At 41.4% G+C, this 18,367-nt stretch overlaps 1 protein-coding gene across 11 annotated transcripts in view; it reads right to left on the bottom strand.

Annotated features, from left to right (window-relative positions):
• Positions 1 to 18,367, bottom strand: part of LOC110985000 (DNA repair protein complementing XP-C cells-like) — a 196,105-nt gene that overhangs the window by 47,307 nt on the left and 130,431 nt on the right. For all 11 annotated transcript variants that reach the window (XR_015425063.1, XR_015425062.1, XM_087136113.1 and 8 more), the window contains one exon: positions 10,894 to 10,983. Coding sequence is in view for 9 of the 11 variants with exons in the window: in XM_087136113.1 (XP_086992239.1) it covers positions 10,894 to 10,983 (90 nt within the window). In the remaining 2 variants the exon portion in view is untranslated. The remainder of the gene's footprint in view (positions 1 to 10,893; positions 10,984 to 18,367) is intronic.

Here is an 18,367-nt window from a genome sequence, read left to right as displayed (position 1 = left end):
CAAATTATACAGATGATAAAATGATTGACTGCTGATTTTACTGATGTGACTTCCCAATTGAAGTTCTGAATCAAACCAGACTCCTAAGTTTCAAATAGCACCAGGTGATGCACTAACAACCAAATTCCTCCCCCACATTGATTGTATGGGTCGGGTCTACTGGAGAATACCTACCCAAACAGTCACTACATATGCAAATTTCCCATGCGTGCATGGCCAATCGATGAATAAGACTTTATCATCTGAGATGCCCTATGACCTCCCACTATGCACTACGGTCTCGCCGCCATGATCGTCCTTCTTTTCGAAAGCGACTAAAGTCGTAGCCTGATGAGGAGGACAGGCGGGGGAGGACAGGCGGGAGAGGACTGTTTGGGTAGGTGTTGCCTAATTGACCCGACCCACACAATCAATGTCGGGAAGAGTCTTACTGCGCTCTAACTACCCAAACAGTCACTACATATGCAGAGTGGCACCGTTACTGGTGGTGGGTTGGCTACTGAGCATGCAACAGCCAAAGAGATAATAGTTATGTAACCAACTGGAAGAAAAATGCAGAAATGTCAGTGAGAGGTGCTCATGATAGGTAAAAACATAACTGGACTCACACTAGTGGGATTCCTCATGAGCTTCGTTGTCCGCCCTTGTTGCCGGAGTTCGTGCTAGAGGGAGTAGAACTGTCCTGCCATGTAAAGAGTCATTACGCAGGACGTCCCTCAGGTAGCAGAAAGTGAAGGTAGAGGGAGACTTCCAGCTTGCAGGTTTACTTATGTCTGCAATAGGAACACCTCGAAAGTAAGACGATGAAGTACAAATTGCTCTAACGTCGTGAGCCCTGATGTAGTGATTACCTTGCTCATCAGGTTGTGAAGGCCAATCCGGGTTAGCAAACTTGATGGCTGCAACCGTCCAGCGGGCTATCGTGTCTCTTGCTGCTGGGCGATATGGGCTTGTTGAGGTGGTAACAGTTGAGTCGTCAATCCGCTGAGACCCTTAGTATTGGCCAAGTACCATTTCAAAGTACAAACCGGATGCCAGAGTTTATCAGCATCATCCCCAGAATGCGAGGAAATCGTATGCATGAAGATATCTGGGGGCTCAAAGGATGGAGTTTGGTTCTTGGTTAGAAAACCAACAGCGGGAATGAGGCGGACCCCGTGAGGCTCCCAGCACAGATGACCCTCAACTACTGAGAGCGTTTGTAATTTGCAGCCTCTTCTAGATGTGACTGCTGCAAAGAGGAAGGTCAGCTTAATAATAGTGTGTAGGAAGGACGTGTTACTCAAGGGTTCAAAGGGAGGACCGGCAAGCATCCGGAGAACCTTATTTGATTCCAAAGATGCAACTAACTTCTTCGTAGGGGGACGCTCTACGAACATTCCACGGAGGAGGTGGTGCAGTATCAGGTTGTTGGAGATGTCAGAGCCATCCTCAAAACCAGTGTGGATGGCAGCCAGGGCTCGAATAAGTGTAACAGGAAATCAGCAACAGCATTCAGAGGAGCATCAGTTGGAGCCAGAGTCTGTTCTTCACACCACTTAGTGAAATGCCGCATTCTGCTGTCGTAAATTTTACAGGTGGATAGACGTCTTCCCCGTGCGGCCATGGCTGCAGCGTGGCAAGAAAGTCCCGCCAAGCGGAAGGATCGTTGGATAATGTCCAACAAGTTAAGTGCAGACCCCTTGGAGCTGGATGAAGGATGCCGGAGTTGGGCTGGTGAAGGATGTCAGATCTGTCAGGAAGGACTAGAGGACGACAGACCACGAGCCTCGTCAGTCTGGGAACCATGGTTGGTGAGGCCAGAATGGTGAGCTTAGAAGTAACCGACAATGTTCGTATTTGACCTTGGAGAGCACCGTCGGGATCAGGGAGATGGGTGGAAAGGCATATCCCAGGATTCCTGGCCAGTTGACCTGCAGGGAGTTTGTGGCCCAGGCTTGGGGGTGCTGAGATCTCCTGCAGAAGGTCAGAAGTTGGGTGTTGGAGGGAGAGGCAAAAACACTGATGTGAAGTGGCGCAGTCATTGGTGACGACCCCCGAAGTACTTTGGGGGGGCGACGAAGATCCTCGAGTTGACCTTTGCCGGGGGGTTGGGTCGAGGAACGGACTTAGGCACGACGCTTGGTCAGTTGTGGGAGCAGAGGGCAAAAAGATTGTGTCCTGGGTGGAAGTGGCTTGGGATTCTGAAGCTGACGCGGCTGAGGTTGCTGCAAAGCTGGAGTCATCGGGTCCCCCGAAGTTGAGTTTCTTCGTGGTGTCGATGCATTTGGCTTTGGCCTCAAGAGATTCCAGAAACTTGCCGGTGAAGAAAGTGGGAGATCTTGAAATCTAGACTTCACGCCTTCATGAGGGATATGCATTGCCTCCAAGGTGTTGGCTCTGTGAGTGGAGGAAGCCAAGCAGGAGATCCGAGTGAATTGCTTGAAGGTGAGGGCCAAGCCCTCATCTAGGCCCCGGAGTGCCAGAGCCGCGAAGTCTGGGGACACTGGTGAATTCTGCTCGCATGCACATGCCATGTATTCCGAGAGAAAGAGGAAGGCTGAACAGCGAAGGCTGAGGCCAAAAGCCTTGTCCACTTTAACCAGGGCTAACTCAAGGTGGGACTTGTTGCTATCACAGAAGATCAACTTCCGAGGAGCCTTTCCTGAGTCCGTGATGATTTTGTCCCGGGCTGCGTCTGGAATTTCCTGCACCGATAAGAAGTTATCGTAGTCCTCCCTCCGGCCGAAGTAGTAATAAGCCAGGTCCCGAGGCACGATTGGCCGCTCGTGTAGGTGTGTTTACGCATGCGCCAAACATTTTGAAAATGGCGCCCCTCATTATCGCTTATGAATATTAATTTTTAATCCCTTGGGAGCTGCGGAGATAAACTTGAGACGACTCTCCAATTACATCCCCTCTTTCCAGTGACGACATCGTATCTGGCGGTTTCTAGTCACCCCAGTTGCTTAGATGGATTCATCAAAATGATAAATATTTTTTAAATGATAAAAATATTCCATTCCAAAGTGAATTTATGCAAGGTCAAATTTTCGACACATTTTTAAATAAAATCGTTAATTTTTTCAGTATTTGTCAGAAAAAGTAAGGATATTTTTAAAACCGCATTTTTTACAGAAATCTACCTTCTTAAATTTGGTGAACGAGGGTCCAGTGTTCATTATTTTTGCTGCGGGAAGACAGCTAAAATATTTTTTAGTCATGAAAACCCACCCTTGAATATCATATTTTTGGTGACATTTCGATTTGAAATTGCTTGTGATGCACTTTGTACCATGTCGTGAAAAGTGGGAGAATTCTCTAGTTTGGAGCTAATGCTGCATGTTTCGTGAAAATGTGAAACTATAGGCTTCTTTGTTTCTGTCGGAGATCAGAAACGTCGGAATCACTCCATGGCTACCACGCTTGGCAAGCCATCTAGCGTGCCTGGAAGCTGACACCAGTGGGAAGAAAGCTGACACCGGCCCCAGTCGCAAAACCGCGGCCGGCCGCCTTGTGGTTGGCTGCCGTTGAGCCGAGCTTGGGGCCCGCACCCACTGCAGTGACTGACGGATTCCTCCATGTCGTGACCGTAGAAACCCCACTTTCACAGCTCTGTATATGCTGATGAAGACCACATTTTACTACCTTGGCAGTCCTGGCACTACTTCAGTACTTGGTCCAGGATGATATCGTTTCGCATTGTGCTAGCCAAATGATGTTTGGAAATGTTAAAAGGTGGGCCTAGGCTTAAATTAAAAGGTTTTCGTCAATCTCAGTTGGCTGAAAAATAAGACCCTGCGAAAAAGGACATGACAGATCATTTTTGTATGTGTGTGGTGAAATTTATACCCAACAAACATCTGTAATTTATTGGCATGGCCTGGCTTGTCTCGGGGTCAACAGGTGATTGTTAGTTACATTTTTTGGCAGGAATTTGTTGCAGTTGATAAAGGCAGCATTTACACTTCACGTTAAACACAACAATAAAAAAAATCTTTTCTTATTTAATTTGAATTGAAGTGATTCTGACACAAGATGAGGAATGCCATTGGAAATCTATAAATATGGAGAAACCTGCCAATCATTATTTTTAAAACCTTTTGATAGTACATGAATGTTCACATATTTTTGTCCAGTTGGAGCAATTACACAGATACCGTGATGCCTGAGCTGATGATTTGGAATTTCAAGCATTTCAAGGGATGACTCTGATGACTGTAAGGAAATAATTAAAAATTAGTCGAAATGAGTTGAAGCGTACAATGATGAATGATATTTTATTAAGTGGCAAAGATTTATTTAAAGTTTTCAAATTATTTGATATAAAGTGTAAGACAAGAAAATAGTGAGTATTTTGGATGTAAACCTTCAAAGCACATATTTTGTCCAAGACTTCATGTAGGTATTGTTCATGTATCTGCGTTGCTGAAGTGAATCAATAGAAAACTGTGAAAAAAATAGGCGTTTCAAAAGATTTTTTGCAGAAACGAATTGTTTTGAACCCAGAATGTACCCCCGAGGTTCTGTTCATGTAATAGAACTCACAGGAAAGTTTCATGTTTTATGTACAAATTTTTTTACCAGCATTAAATGCGGTTGAGCAACAAAGCCGTTACACAATTTCATAATTCAGGCGTTCTATTCATACAGCTGTTGTTGAGGTCTTTGAAAATGACTACAAACGCAGGAAATCTGGACCATTTAAAGAAGCAAAGGCCCCTCCTTCCTCCATGGGCAGCTTAAAGAAAGAATGAGATGTGTAAAATTTCTGTACTGATTTGTGATTGACATTTTCAATAAATCAACAAAACACTGAATTTTGCTTGCAGTCTAAGCTCCCTTGTTTCCTTGTGAATTAATATCTGGTGGTTTTGTATTGTCATCATTGACAGTTTAAGACATTATTTAAGACATTATTTAATTTATTCTCTTATCTAAGTGTACTTATTTCCAAGACTTTTAAGACTTTCAAAACTTAATGTTCACTGGTAACTGCTGTCTAGAAACAATGTGGCTATTCTTCAATGCACGGGTAAGTTCCTATTCAATCACACGTGAACTTGACCTTCTAAATCCGAAATAGGCTGACGAGATCGGGCAATCTTTCTCACCAAAAAATTTTAGCTTGATAGTGACAATATTAAAAAATTACATCAACTCTTGAACTACAGCAAGAACCCAACATTGTACTTTGAAGTTCGTTTTTTTACGCGCAGAAATGTCTACGTGCATTAACATAGTGACGTCACAGTCGCGGACAAATCATATCTTCTGGCGTGGTTTCAGGTTACAAAAACCTAATTACAAATGCGCATATTCAAACCGGATTGTCACGCGCGCCATTAATCGCGAACGATCGTGGAGGAAGATAAGGCACCAGTGTGAGGCCTTGCTGATTGAATCAAAGATCTCGATGCAAGAGCAGTTAAGCGGGATCTCTGTGAAAGTTGGACCTGAAGACTCCAGCCTGGTCACGTAGCGCTTGAAGGTGGCGCGGCCGGTACCCCTCTCGGGGGGAGCGGGAGACAGTGAACTGCGGTTCCCCTATTAGCTGCTCGACAAATTTTCTTCTTGGTAGTGTAAAAAGACCTAACTCTGTAGAGTCATATCGACAGGATTTAATAAATATAGCATATTTCTGCGGCTATTATATATATCAATCCATTTGGACATTTGAGGTAATGAAGACACTGTGTGCACCCCACGATCAACTGATGGTGTGGACTGCATGTTTCTATGTGTTACTTCATAACAGTGATGTAGTCGAGTACTTTTTGAGAACCAAGTTCTCAACCAAATATTTAACTAGTTATGAGGGACCAAAGCTGAAGTACATCGGCATTTGATAGAACATGCATAAAGGTGCGATTACAAAGCAAGATAATGACTTCAGACCATTACTGGTTGATTAAAATTAACTTTTTAGGACAAAAGAACACGGAAAGTACTCAGTACTTTCCAAGTACTTTTCTCCTTAAAACTTAAATTTTACACAACTGGGAGTGTCTGAAGTCTAACATTTATTTTGTAATCTTACCTTTGCACATTTACCATCAAATGCCTGTGCACTCTGACTTTTTCCCTCTTACCCAGTTCAGTATTTTCGGGAGAACGTTGGTACTCGAAAAGTACTCGACTACAACACTGCTTCATAAGCATGCACTGTGCATATGAATGCAAAAAATAGTTGTGCACCTAGCCAAAGAGTTACTCAATTCAAAGAGTAAAGCTTGATTGCACATATGCAGATTTACATAGCTAGCTACCACTGGGAAAATGATGGAATTTATCCCATGGCATACCTGCCAACATTGGAAAGTCAGAAAGAGGAACACCTCCAATAACATTCGGCGAGTGTCGCAGACGCTTGCACTGAATGGCTGGGGTCCAGGGGCCCACTGTAGGGCCCCTGGTGGGGTTCAGGGGTCAGTGTCCCCGGAAGCTCCTGCTTTTTGGCACTTTTGAACCTCCATGAGAGGCCCTGCAAACATCAATTTTGTATGAGTCTTAAGCCTGAAGAATCATACAAAAATTGCTGTTTACAGGGCCTCTAATGAATTATGGTTTATAGAATGTTGAATGGTAAACAGAAATATCAGAAGGATTAAACCACATAAAAAGAAGTTACCAAAAATATCATGCATGAAGAGGCAGCATTTTCATAATGAATGCCAGTTACTGGTCTCCTGTGGAACTGGTAGATGGATGGCTCAATGCTGGTTGAGTGCTTGATAGGTGGCTTTCTTGGCAATTCTGAGAACTCCTCTTCGTGAAGTCTTCATGAAGTGATACTTTATTGCATATTCCTCTCAGAATTTCTTACTCCTCTGTTTTTTTCTTTCTGTTTATCCATGTCTATGTTGCAGTTGAGTTGCTACAAACGGTCAAACTATTTACAAAATATCCACGGAAAAAATACTGAAGACTTGTAAAAACAATGTGTGTGGAAAACAAGCATAGTGTCAATCGATGTCAATACGTCCACCACGTCGTGCTTGGCCTGTGCTTGATTCAGAGGACTTTCGTCGTACAAAAGAGCAAGGCGGATTTTATACCATTATAGTAGTGGTAATAGCACCCTCATACCACTAGACTGGTCCCTGTCCCAATTTTCATAAAATAACATAAGATTACATGGACACTGGCTGACACATTTTTATTCACAACTTTCACTTCAGAGACATAGGGTACGGGAACAAGTCTACCAAACAACAATATTGTTTTACAATATTGTTTTGCAATGGGCGGGCCAGGGTATTTTTGAATATTTTTGATCTTTTTTCAATTCTTCTTTCGCAACCTGGAAAATCCGAATGTTCCGGTTTTTGGGCACTTTTAATCTCTAAAATTGGAATGTTTCCGCCTAAATCGGAACAGTTGGCAGGAATGCCATGACTCAAAGCATAAATAAAGCTGTCTTGTTCTCTTGTATAATATGGGCAATAATGGGGGAACACAGTTGAAAGAGAAACAACTCAAAAGCTGGATATTCTGTGATTCAAATGGGCTCAGATGCTTTGAGTCCTCACCCATTCAAAGAATCTCTCTTTTTTGCCGTTTCAAATTCACAAAAAATGAAGAAAACAAAAAGTAAATGGGGAATGAAGAAAAAAATCAAAATCCATCACCAAATGAACACCACCCTTTTTATGTTATGAATGCCACTCCATTACAAGTCCGAGAGTCACTGTAAGTCTGTCTCTATTACAAGTCCATCAAAAATCATTTGGTCTCAAACCAGTTCACAAGCTTTTCAAATGAACTGTGGTCAAAGCCTTCTTTTGTCACTGTTCACCTTGTTGCTTAAGACTGAACTTCTTAAAAGACTTTGGAGTTAACATGTGAGGGGACTTGCGATGGACCCGACCTATAATTGTCAAGGTAATGTAGCAAAAAACCCAAAAAATTGAATATCCAAGACTCTCCTGTGATAGCGATTTATGGCAGATATTTTTTCATATGGAGATAGTGTATGCTAGCAGTGATGGTTTGTGATAGTGATCCTTGGATTAAGGGGTTTATGTGACTGCACAATAAACTACAAGGTCTTGGAACCAAGATAAGGTAAAATGGTATTCAGCATAGCGACATTAATTGTGCTGTATGGGAATTCTCCTCATGCTGTAATTCAACATTTGAAAACTATGGAAAAGCCTTCATTTTGTTCTTTAAATAGACAAACCACTCAATACATCAAAGAGAATTATGACCACAATAGCTTCAACCAAAACATACATGTGGCAATTTTGGGAAACAAAGCTGTAAGAATGTGATGGCATAATCCATAGTCACACTTATATCTACATCTCGCAGACACCAAATTTGGTGACTCGAGTCGTTAGGTCAAGAAGTTGAGTCTAGTAAAGTCGAGTACGGAGCTGGAGTCAATTTGAGTCAATGTTTGAACAAAATACAATAAAAACACAACATGTAAGTCATTTTGGGGTATTTTTATTTTCATTAGAAATACTGAAAATAGTTTGGGTGACAGGTACATATATCTAGCCAACTAAAATGTTGCTTTTAATTTTGAGACTTGAGTCTTATAAGTTTGTACTCGAGTTGAGTCTCCATGAGAGATTCGATTTGAGTTGAGTCATCTGGTTGCAGAGACTCAAGTTGAATTAAGTCATTTACCATTCAAGACTCAGTTGAGTCACCAGAAATTGTGACTTGAGTCAAACTCCTGTCTAGTCATTGACTCAAGTCATTACGACTCTGACAACTTGGGATCAGGGTTATGTTCAAATCATAAGGTGAGATTTTTTTTAAGTTGGTCCTCCAATCCACCAACCTTGCAAATTCAGAACTGTTAAAAAAAATTAATTCTTCATTTTGAGAAGTCTTCGATCTGCCGACCAACAATTTACTGATATATATGTAAAAAAAAGAAAATTTTTTTGCTCCCCTGTCCAACTGAGTCTCTGATTTCAATTTTGTGAGCTTTGGTCCTGTGAGGCCAGCACCAATGGTAAGGGATACCTCCTTTTTCTTTTTAAAAACAATTTTTGGCATTCTTTCCTCCGACTTGAAGACCCTTATTTGCTTTTCTTGAGAACATAGAAAATACTTTTTTCCCTGTCCTCAAAGATTTGTCTAAAAAAATCCAAGCACCAACTTAAAAAACTGCTTGCCTAATGAACCTTGTTTCAAGTTTATATATTTGTCCTTATCGTTAACTCTAACCCCTACATGTAGGGTGATTTGGAGATTTGAGGACTGTTATTGGTTAAAGAAAAAAGGAACTCCAACAGAAGTCATAGGTGATTGGGAATCAGCTCAATATCCTCATAATTACACAGAAATGTGTGGCGGTTGGGGATAAGTCTGATTTCCTAAAACCTACCACGAAGGTGAAAATAAATTCACAATTTGCAAATGGAATAAACTACTTATGAATTTGAAGTATTCTCTCACATTAAAACCCTTCAAAAGTAGAGAAATGACTTGTATGGTCATGTCTATAGTGATCCACATTTCTTGTTCTCTATCAAGAACAACTTTTTATTGGTGAAATGAAGTATGACAGCAGTTTTAAATCAAGGCATTTAGAAGTGGGTAATGTCTGGGCCCCCAAGGATATTACAAATTTATCACAAATCTCGATACCTCGAATCTCTGGGGCATGGACAAAAAATTTGAGTTATCCGAAATTCAAATTAAAAGAAGGTCCCGATTTCTTTTGAAATTCAGTCATTATTACGATGTGTGTCATAACATGTACCTGTACAATGATGCACAGTTACTGTAAATCTCCCTATGATGACTTTTGAAATGACATTGTGGTTATTTTATACGTTGGTGTCACAAGTTTTTGTTCATAGAAAGACATTTTTGCAGAGGGTTTTTGTTGTCAATCGGCTGATAAATAACACATTACACGTACTGTAAATCATTTAAACTGTGTACCTTTGTGTGGCAAATTTTTGTTTTGCGTTGTGCATGTGTGACGCATTGCGGTGGTCCCATTTCTGATACCGCACCACAACGCAGTGCCTTGCACATGCGTACTCGATGAGTCTGACGCCTTTTTTCATCACATGGGGGTGCATCTTTTTGCGCTTCAATAAAATTTCTTAAAAACAAAAATGCTATTGGTGTCTGTTTTTATTTTTTTTTTCTTCGTCCGTTATTTTCAAACTTTTGAGTGAGATTTGGCTGCGCAAAAGCTGTGTGTTGCAGTCACATGGTTGGTCCACTGCACGTGAGCATGCTGTGGTTTGTGGCTCTAATTGGGCAGCCATCGCACGGGCGAGCGCAAGCAGCTGGGCCAGATCATAAGGCCAGACTTAGCTTCCATACGTGTGGCACGTGCAGCATACACAAAGATCTCCAATGCATTGCCGCAGCCACACACAAAGAGCCATCAGTTGGCCTGCCGACACACTGGCTACAATGGGCCTACAGTAACAATTGGGCCAATTCCTGCAAGTTGGATTTTGCGGTCACGGTGTGGTTTACGCGTGTAGATTGATCATCATTGTAGCGCACTTGCAAGTGTTCCGGTGTGTAAGAAATGACTCATAACTAGACCCGTGTTCTGTTTACACTTTCTGGAAGTATTTCGGTGGCGGTTTCTTTTGGAGCTGCGAAACAAAAACTTTGAGGTGAACGAATCTGGCAAAGTGAGCAGTTCGAGTTATGGATATGTTTTTGTACATAAAAGCCAATTCTTTTGCAGGAATTAATTATTCTTCGAGTTAAGCGGAGTTTCGAGTTAGCCGACTTTGAGTTATCAAATTTTACTGTATATCAAAAAACAAAACCCAAACAGTGTGATTTAAGTATACGAAATACCTTTCATTCAACAGCATACATTTTCTGTGATGATTAGTAACACCAGATGAATACATCTTCAGGTATTTGAAAGCACCATTTCATAAAGTAAAGATGTAAAATAAATCATCTTACCTTTCTCAGTCTGGCTCTGACCATTTTGTAAGGCTTTTCATCAGGTTTAATTGCTAAACCTTTTTTCAACCATGTTTCCTTTGTGTGCAGCTAAGGAATAAAGAAAACCAGAATAAAGTGTGATATGCTTGAGTTCAAATTTGGGCAAATGTGTGGCACAATTTTTTTACCTTGAAATATAGCAGACTTCTTATTTCAAACTTAAAGACTATCACCCATTTAATATGAAATTACTGCATGTGTTTCTGGTATAATATGTGACTAATGCACAGGGAGATTAGCCAAAGAATTGAAAGCTTCAATACTGCAATGAATGCCTCCACAGTATATGACGTTTTTACGATGATGTAGAATTCCAGCATTATCGTGAGATCTGGAAAACATGCCAAAGGAATAGAACTGATAGTAAATATTCCTAAAACATGAAGTGTGGTCTACTACAGAAAACCTACCCAAACAGTCACTACATATGCAAATTTCCCACGAGCCTATTATTTATTTGCTGAAAAGATTTGATCAACCGTGGTGCACCCTGATCTCCCACACTGCAGTTCAGCCTCACTGCCATGATCATAGACCTGGCCCACACTTAAAGGGGGAGGAGTCTACGGCGCTCTACCTACCCAAACAGTCACCACATATGCAGAGTAGCACCGATCTAGGTGGGGGTTGGCAACAACACATGTAATGCCAAGAATACACTTTCACATATAAACAAGCATGTATAAATTTAAGAAATAGTAAAGGAACTTCATTATGACCTGTCGTTCGACCTACAGGAGGTGCCTTTGCCATTTGTGATGTTGGTCTGCAGGACATCTCTCAAGTAGCAGGAGGTAGAGGGAGACTTCCATCATGCAGCTTTGCAAACGTCTTCAACAGAATGTCTCCCATTGCAACTGATGATGCCGTTGGAGTAAGACGTACGCTCATGGGGCTCCCATACATTCAAGCTCACTCGACCGAGAACCAGCATTGCCGTCTGAACAACATGGTGGAAAAAGGACTGGCGCAAGTGCATCTCCTGCCAGACAGATGCCCATGGCCTCCCGAGGAGATGATTCTGATGACTCCAGTGAAAAAGATGGTGACCCCAGCTCCCAGTAGTTTGAGGTGTTCGTCAGGTCTATGCTGGCAAAACTTGTGGAAGGTCAGAAACAGCGAGAGGCCAGGTTAGCCGCATCCATTGAGTTCAACAGTGAACATATCTCAGACCTCGAGAAAGCAACATTGGTGTTGGAGAAAGAAGTCAGCTATCTGAAAGCAAAGCTCTTATCGATGAAGATCATGCTAGAAAAACAGTCCATAGAAATTAATAAACAAGAGAGGTTTTCCGCTGGAACAACTTCAGAGTGGTGGCTGTACCTAGAACCCAGGGAGAAAATTGCATGCAATAAAATCGTGGATATTCTCGGTACAAACTTTGGTTGGTGTGATTTTCTGGAGATTGAACGTGCCCACCGTGACGGTCCTGACAAACAGGGGAGGCCAGCTCACATTCTGGTAAAATTGTTGAGCTATCAGGACAAGCTGAAGGTGATAAAAGAACATCGTAAAGCTCTGGAGGGAACGTCCGTATTCATCCTAGACAACCTGACGGCAACGGACAGGAGGGAAAAACTGCGCTGGAAGACGGAGGTAAGGGCCTTGTATGAAAAGGATAGAAAACTGAGATTTTCCGTGGGTCGTTGGAGGAGCAACAACGGCATCCCCTTTGATTTTAATCAGACAATTTAGGTCTCAATAATCACGATTTTGGGTACCTTTACAATCCCGGGTAAGTGGTATAATCACCAACAGTTTTTTCCATAATTTGTACTCTGTGTGGGTTGTTCTTTTCGGCCATAACTTGAAGGTATTCCAGACAAAAGAGTTTTACTTTTTGTTGGCTTGCAGATTAGTCGGATCATTTAGTAATGTTTTAGTTACGTGAGCCCCGATGGAATCATTTGTGCGTCACTCGCTATCAGGGGTAAAAACGCTGTGTCATTGGTTGCTGCATCTAGTAGGAGTTTCCATATTTTCTGACTCACTGCCTTTTTCTTCTGTTTTTTCTTTGGTGTGGGTTAATGCTCAATGGGTCTGTTTTTTTTTTCTCGGGGACGTGTTCTGGGGTAGTGGGAGGATATGTATTTTTGCTTCTGTTTGGGTGGGGTGTGGCATATGTAAAATTCCCAGGCTCCCACTTTGGTATTATTCAGATGAAAACATGCAGTTCGCTTTGTATGCAACATAGTTCCTCAAATTATGTGTTCCCATGTAGGTGTTATGCAAATTAAGCCTACATTGCTGAAATGCTTTGCATTTGATATGCAAAGCGGGTACAAAATAACTTCTGTTTGGGGTAACCGGGAGTAAAGCCTGGTCATAACAATTTGTCGATTGCCTCGATGAATTGTCAGGGCTTGGGGAACTTTGTTAAAAGGAGATGTTTTGCATTTTTTAAGAAATAAGAAGTACTCCATATGTTTTTTGCAGGATTTACATTTTGACACAGATATGGAGAGCATAATGAGAAGTGAAAGGGGATTACAGTGTTATTTAGCTCCTTTAGAAGTAACGCAAGAGGTGTCGGCATTTTGTTTAATAATAATTTTGATTATGAAATTACAATACAGATATGTCTAACTTCTATGAGGGTATTTCTAACATTCTGTGTGATTTTGATGCTACACATGTGATTATTTGTGGGGATTGGAACTTGATATTAGATGTGTCCAGAGATTGTGTTAATTACCGAAGGGTTAATAACACTCTGTCGAGACAGAGAGTGATGCAGTAGTGCGGCGATTGGGATTTAGTTGATGTTTGGAGAGTTCATAACCCAGATTTAAAGAAGTTTACCTGGAGACAGTATGATACATTTAAACAGTTCATATTGGACTTCTGATCTCTGCTGAACTTAATTAAAAGTTGGTTAGTGGTGATATCAAGTCAGAATACAGAAGTGACCATTCGTTAATTGATTTGCAGTTAGACTTGAACCAAATAGATCATGGTAATGGTTATTGGAAGTTATTGGAATAATGCCCTACTTACAGATGTTAATTATGCACATTTGGTTAAGGAAACCATTTGGGAAGTTATACAAGAATATGCCGCATCTCCATATTCAATTAATGGTCTAAAAAATATTCACCAGATTCACCATTCATTTCACAATTAATGACCAGCTTTTTTTTGAGGTCCTATTAATGAAAATCAGAGCTAAGACAATCTCCTCTTAGGCATGGAAGAAAAAGCTTAAAGAAGGAAATTTCTGGTCTTTCTGTCACAGTTGCAGAGGGTGATCTGGGTGCAACGGAGGCTCTCTTCAACAAGTAAATGCAGCTTGTTGAGCTCCGCAAATCTAAAATGCAGGGTGTGCTTATTAGGTCGAAGACTCGTTGGATGGAGCGAGGGGAGAAACCTTAATGTGGATATCAATCAAATCAATTACCTTTAATGTTAATGCTAATTCTAGACTAACACAGAGTGAGGACATTCTTTTAGTAACTCATGAGTTTTATAAAGCATTGTATTCTTACAGGAAAGAAGACAGAGTTAATTTTCACACTCCATCTTTGAGCAAGGCAGCACTCCTGTTCTCTCCAATACTGTGCATGACCAAACGGAAGGTCCGTTGACCCATGAAGAGCTCATACGAGCCCTTAAGAGCAGTAAAAACAAAAATCTCCGGGCTCAGACGGTTTTAGTTTAGAATTTTACAAGTTTTTGTTAATGATCTGTCATGGTTGCTCCTTCGATCACTGAATTTAGCCTACACTGTAGGTGAATTGTCAGTCACTCGAAAGAATGGTATTATTATTCTTTTGCCAAAGGGAGATAAACCTTGTCAATTTCTTAAGAACTAGCGCCCTATTACGCTCAGAGAATTCAGTATCACTACTACAAATCCTACGCAGTCAAAGAAACTGAGAGTAGGGGATGGAGTTCTTACACTTGAGGGGGTGAGACAATTGGTATTGCAGCTAGCTGTGGGAATATGTGGGTTTGTAATGCATGGTTGTGCCAAGTTTCCGCGCACAGATCTGGACGCACCGGTGCATTAACGGCTGCACGCCCTGACACTGAGTCAGCATCTGTTCATCGTTGTGGTCAACAAACAGACAGGCATAACTTTGTCCCATCCGTGTGCCCATAGCCACACCACTGGTCTGAATGTAGTGCTCACCGTTGAACGTGAAGTTGTTCAACCTGATCACCAACTCAGCCAGATGGAGCAGAGTGTTGTTAGGAGGATCCTGAGTCTGGTGGAGATCTAGATAGTGTTTGAGTGCAACCCAACCACCCGCGTGGGGAATGGATGTGTATATCAATTCAGTGGGACAACTACACGCAGACATGATGGGGCGGCCTGGATTTCTGGATTTGTGAATTTTGGGCAGCAAGTGGAAGACTGCCTTGCGTGGGTTGGGAACGACCAGTTTGGAGCAGCCTGTCATTTTCGAACTTGGAACGCTGCATCCGGGGGGAATGACCGTGGATTTTTCTGCATTCATTCAGAACTGAATCTGCTTGCCCTGAAGAAGGTACTCAGTTACCAAAAGCTATATTTCAGCGCACTGATTAATCTTATATTCTTGTTGATATTCTGATCACTGTGCTACGCAGCCCTTCCATATTTTGCTGATGATAGAGTATTGCCTTTCGATGGAACTGAAAGATCTATGTACGGTGCTTTCAATGTTCTTGACCATTTTGCAAATATTACTTTTAAGTGCTTGGCATTTGTTTTTCAACAGATCTGTGTTCAATAGCCTCGCTTAATTATAATAGAGTGTTGTTATCATTGAGGAAAGACATTGTTCAGTGGTCAAAATGGAATTTGATGGTTCTTGGCCGAGTGACTGTAGTTAAATCTCTTCTTATGTCGAAACTTACGTAATGTGTATTGACCATTCCTGACCCTCCGAAGTATATTGTGGATGATCTGAACAACATGTTTTTCAATTCATATGAAAGGGAAAAGATTGTGTTACTAGAAACCAGATGGTTCAAGACTACAGTGTGGGTGGCTTGAAGATACCAGAGCTTATCCCGGTACATCGATGCTCTAAAAATTACTTGGCTCCGTAGGCTTTTAGTTTCAGAAGGCTTTGCCTGGTCACTTTTGGCCCATGTTATACTTAGTACCTATAGTTTGACGGTTCTCAAAGGGGGTTCTTTTCATTGGTTTACTGCTAATAACCATTTCTATGAACAAAATCAATTTTGGGCCGATGTATTAAACTGCTGGTATAAATTTGCCATAAACCTATGTCCCACAAAGACATCTAAAAAAGAAGTCTTTGGTTCAACGATCTTGTTGAAGTTGGTAGCAAATGTATTTATTATAGACACTGGGCGTCGGCCAGTATTCTTTATATTAGTGATCTTTTAGATGACAATGGAAAGTTTCTACCACTTAATTCTTTCAAAAACAAATTTAACATGCGTACAAACTTTATTGAATACGGTGCTGTAGTTAAAGCCGTTAAGTGTACCTTCCAAGATGTACTTGAAACGGAGAACAGGAATGTGAACCGTCCCTTCATTCCTTTTAATTTGGAAGTTCTTTTACGGGAGAAGAGAGGTTCTAAGAGATTTTCCCAGACTTTTATTTCTTCAAAGAAAGTAGTAAGAAAATAGGTAGAAAAGTGGAATAACAGGTTACATATTGACTACGATTTAAGTCAATGTCCTTAATTTTCAAGGTTCCTTTCTCATGCACAACTGACACAAAATTAAGATGGCTTCAATTTCGTCTAATTCATAGAATACTGGGTACAAATTCATTTCTTTTCAAACTCAACAAGGCTGATTCCAACACTTTTACTTTTTGTGAAACTGAGGAAAATGCCTAATTCATCTTTTCTGTAGCTGTACTTATTCAGGAAACTTCTGGTCCTCTCTAGTTTTGTGGATTAAAGAGAAAACTTGCATAAGTTTGTACTTGGACAATCAGACTATGTTATTTGGTAATATTAATCTTACTTTCGAATGTCACTAAATTTGGTGATTACTTTTCCATATCTAATTTTAATAACGTTCACAATAATCTAGTGTATCTTGTGTTATGTGAATGTGAACTGAAGAAAGAGAAATAACTGAGTTACTCGGAAAAAAAAATAAAGAGTAAAACCAAGATGCAGATACTGCTCTTACATCATGAACCCTGATATAGCGTTGACTATGTTCATCAGAGCTTGATGGCTAGACTGGATTAGCTAATCTAATGGCCGAGGTCATCTAGTGGGCAAGAGTCACTGAAGCTGCTGGACGGTATGGTTTCATGAGCGACAGGCTTATTGTCCCTCTCATGCTATTGTTTTAGTCAGGTACCACTTCAGGACACTAACAGGGCATCAACGTTTATCCGTCTTCAGGATGTAAGGAGGTGGATAGTGCAAAGATGTTGGGAGGATCGGGTGAGGGAGTCTGATCCTTCGTCAGGAAGCCAATTGAAGGCATGAGAAACCCATGCGGCTCCCAACGTAATAACGTAACGTTTTCTCAAGGGTGGAAAGAAGGAGCTGAGAACATTTGGGCAATGGGTTTCTGCCTTTTCTATCTTCTACACTGTTTTTACTCAGAAGTATCCCTCAGTAGTTGGGAAACCCTTGAAATATGGAGTGATTGTTCACATGGTTGTAGAGGAGGGTGGTGATTTCAATTTCTATGATTCCAGTTTTAGGAAGGCTAGACAAAAGTGCCAGATGTCATGGTACATGCTGCACCCTGAACTATACCTTAAGTCTCTGCACCTGGCCATGCACAATGTCACTGATGCTTTGTTGTATCCTCCTAAGCAAGGGGTAGGTAACCTCGGCCCTGGCAGTCAAGCAAACCAAGGGTTTGTCCCTAATGGCTATTGTTTTCACTTCCACTGTGCCCAACTGTGCTCCTCCAGTTGCACATACCGCCACCAGTGCTTCAAATGTTTCTGTAACCACTCCATTTCTAAATGCCAGTACAGATTTAGTGCGGGGAATATCTGGCACAACCATCCACCAGGCATGATCGACCCTTTCAGGAATGGTACAGGGACTAATCGATCATTCAGTGGGGGTTAAGGGACAGGATAAGGCCATCAACGGCCTGTTAACTAACATGATTATCACGCCTGTCAATGTACATGCATTAAGGCAGTTTTTGTTAGGTTATAACCTGAACAAGACTAAAGTTTTAGTCAATGGATTTGAATGTGATTTTTAAGCTTGGGCATGAGGGTTTGCACAGGGACAAAATATGCAGAAATTTGGTGTCGGCTTTGGATATGCCTGACGTCGTTACCGAGAAACTACAAAGTGAGGTTTCTGCCGGCAGGTTGGTTGGCCTCTTGCAATGATCCCCCACTGCCCAATTTTTGTTGTGAGTCCCGTAGGACTGGCACCTACATGTAAGAAGCAGCCACGGAAATTCCGTATTACACACCACCTATCTTATCCTGATGGTGATTTGGTAAATAGAGCATCCCAGATGAGCATGCAGT

Source organism: Acanthaster planci, linkage group LG04, assembly GCF_054643075.1.
Source record: "Acanthaster planci isolate LZ-2023a linkage group LG04, COTS_SCS, whole genome shotgun sequence".
In the NCBI taxonomy this organism is placed as follows: Eukaryota; Metazoa; Echinodermata; class Asteroidea; order Valvatida; family Acanthasteridae; genus Acanthaster; species Acanthaster planci.
This window is presented reverse-complemented; position numbering and strand designations above follow the sequence as displayed.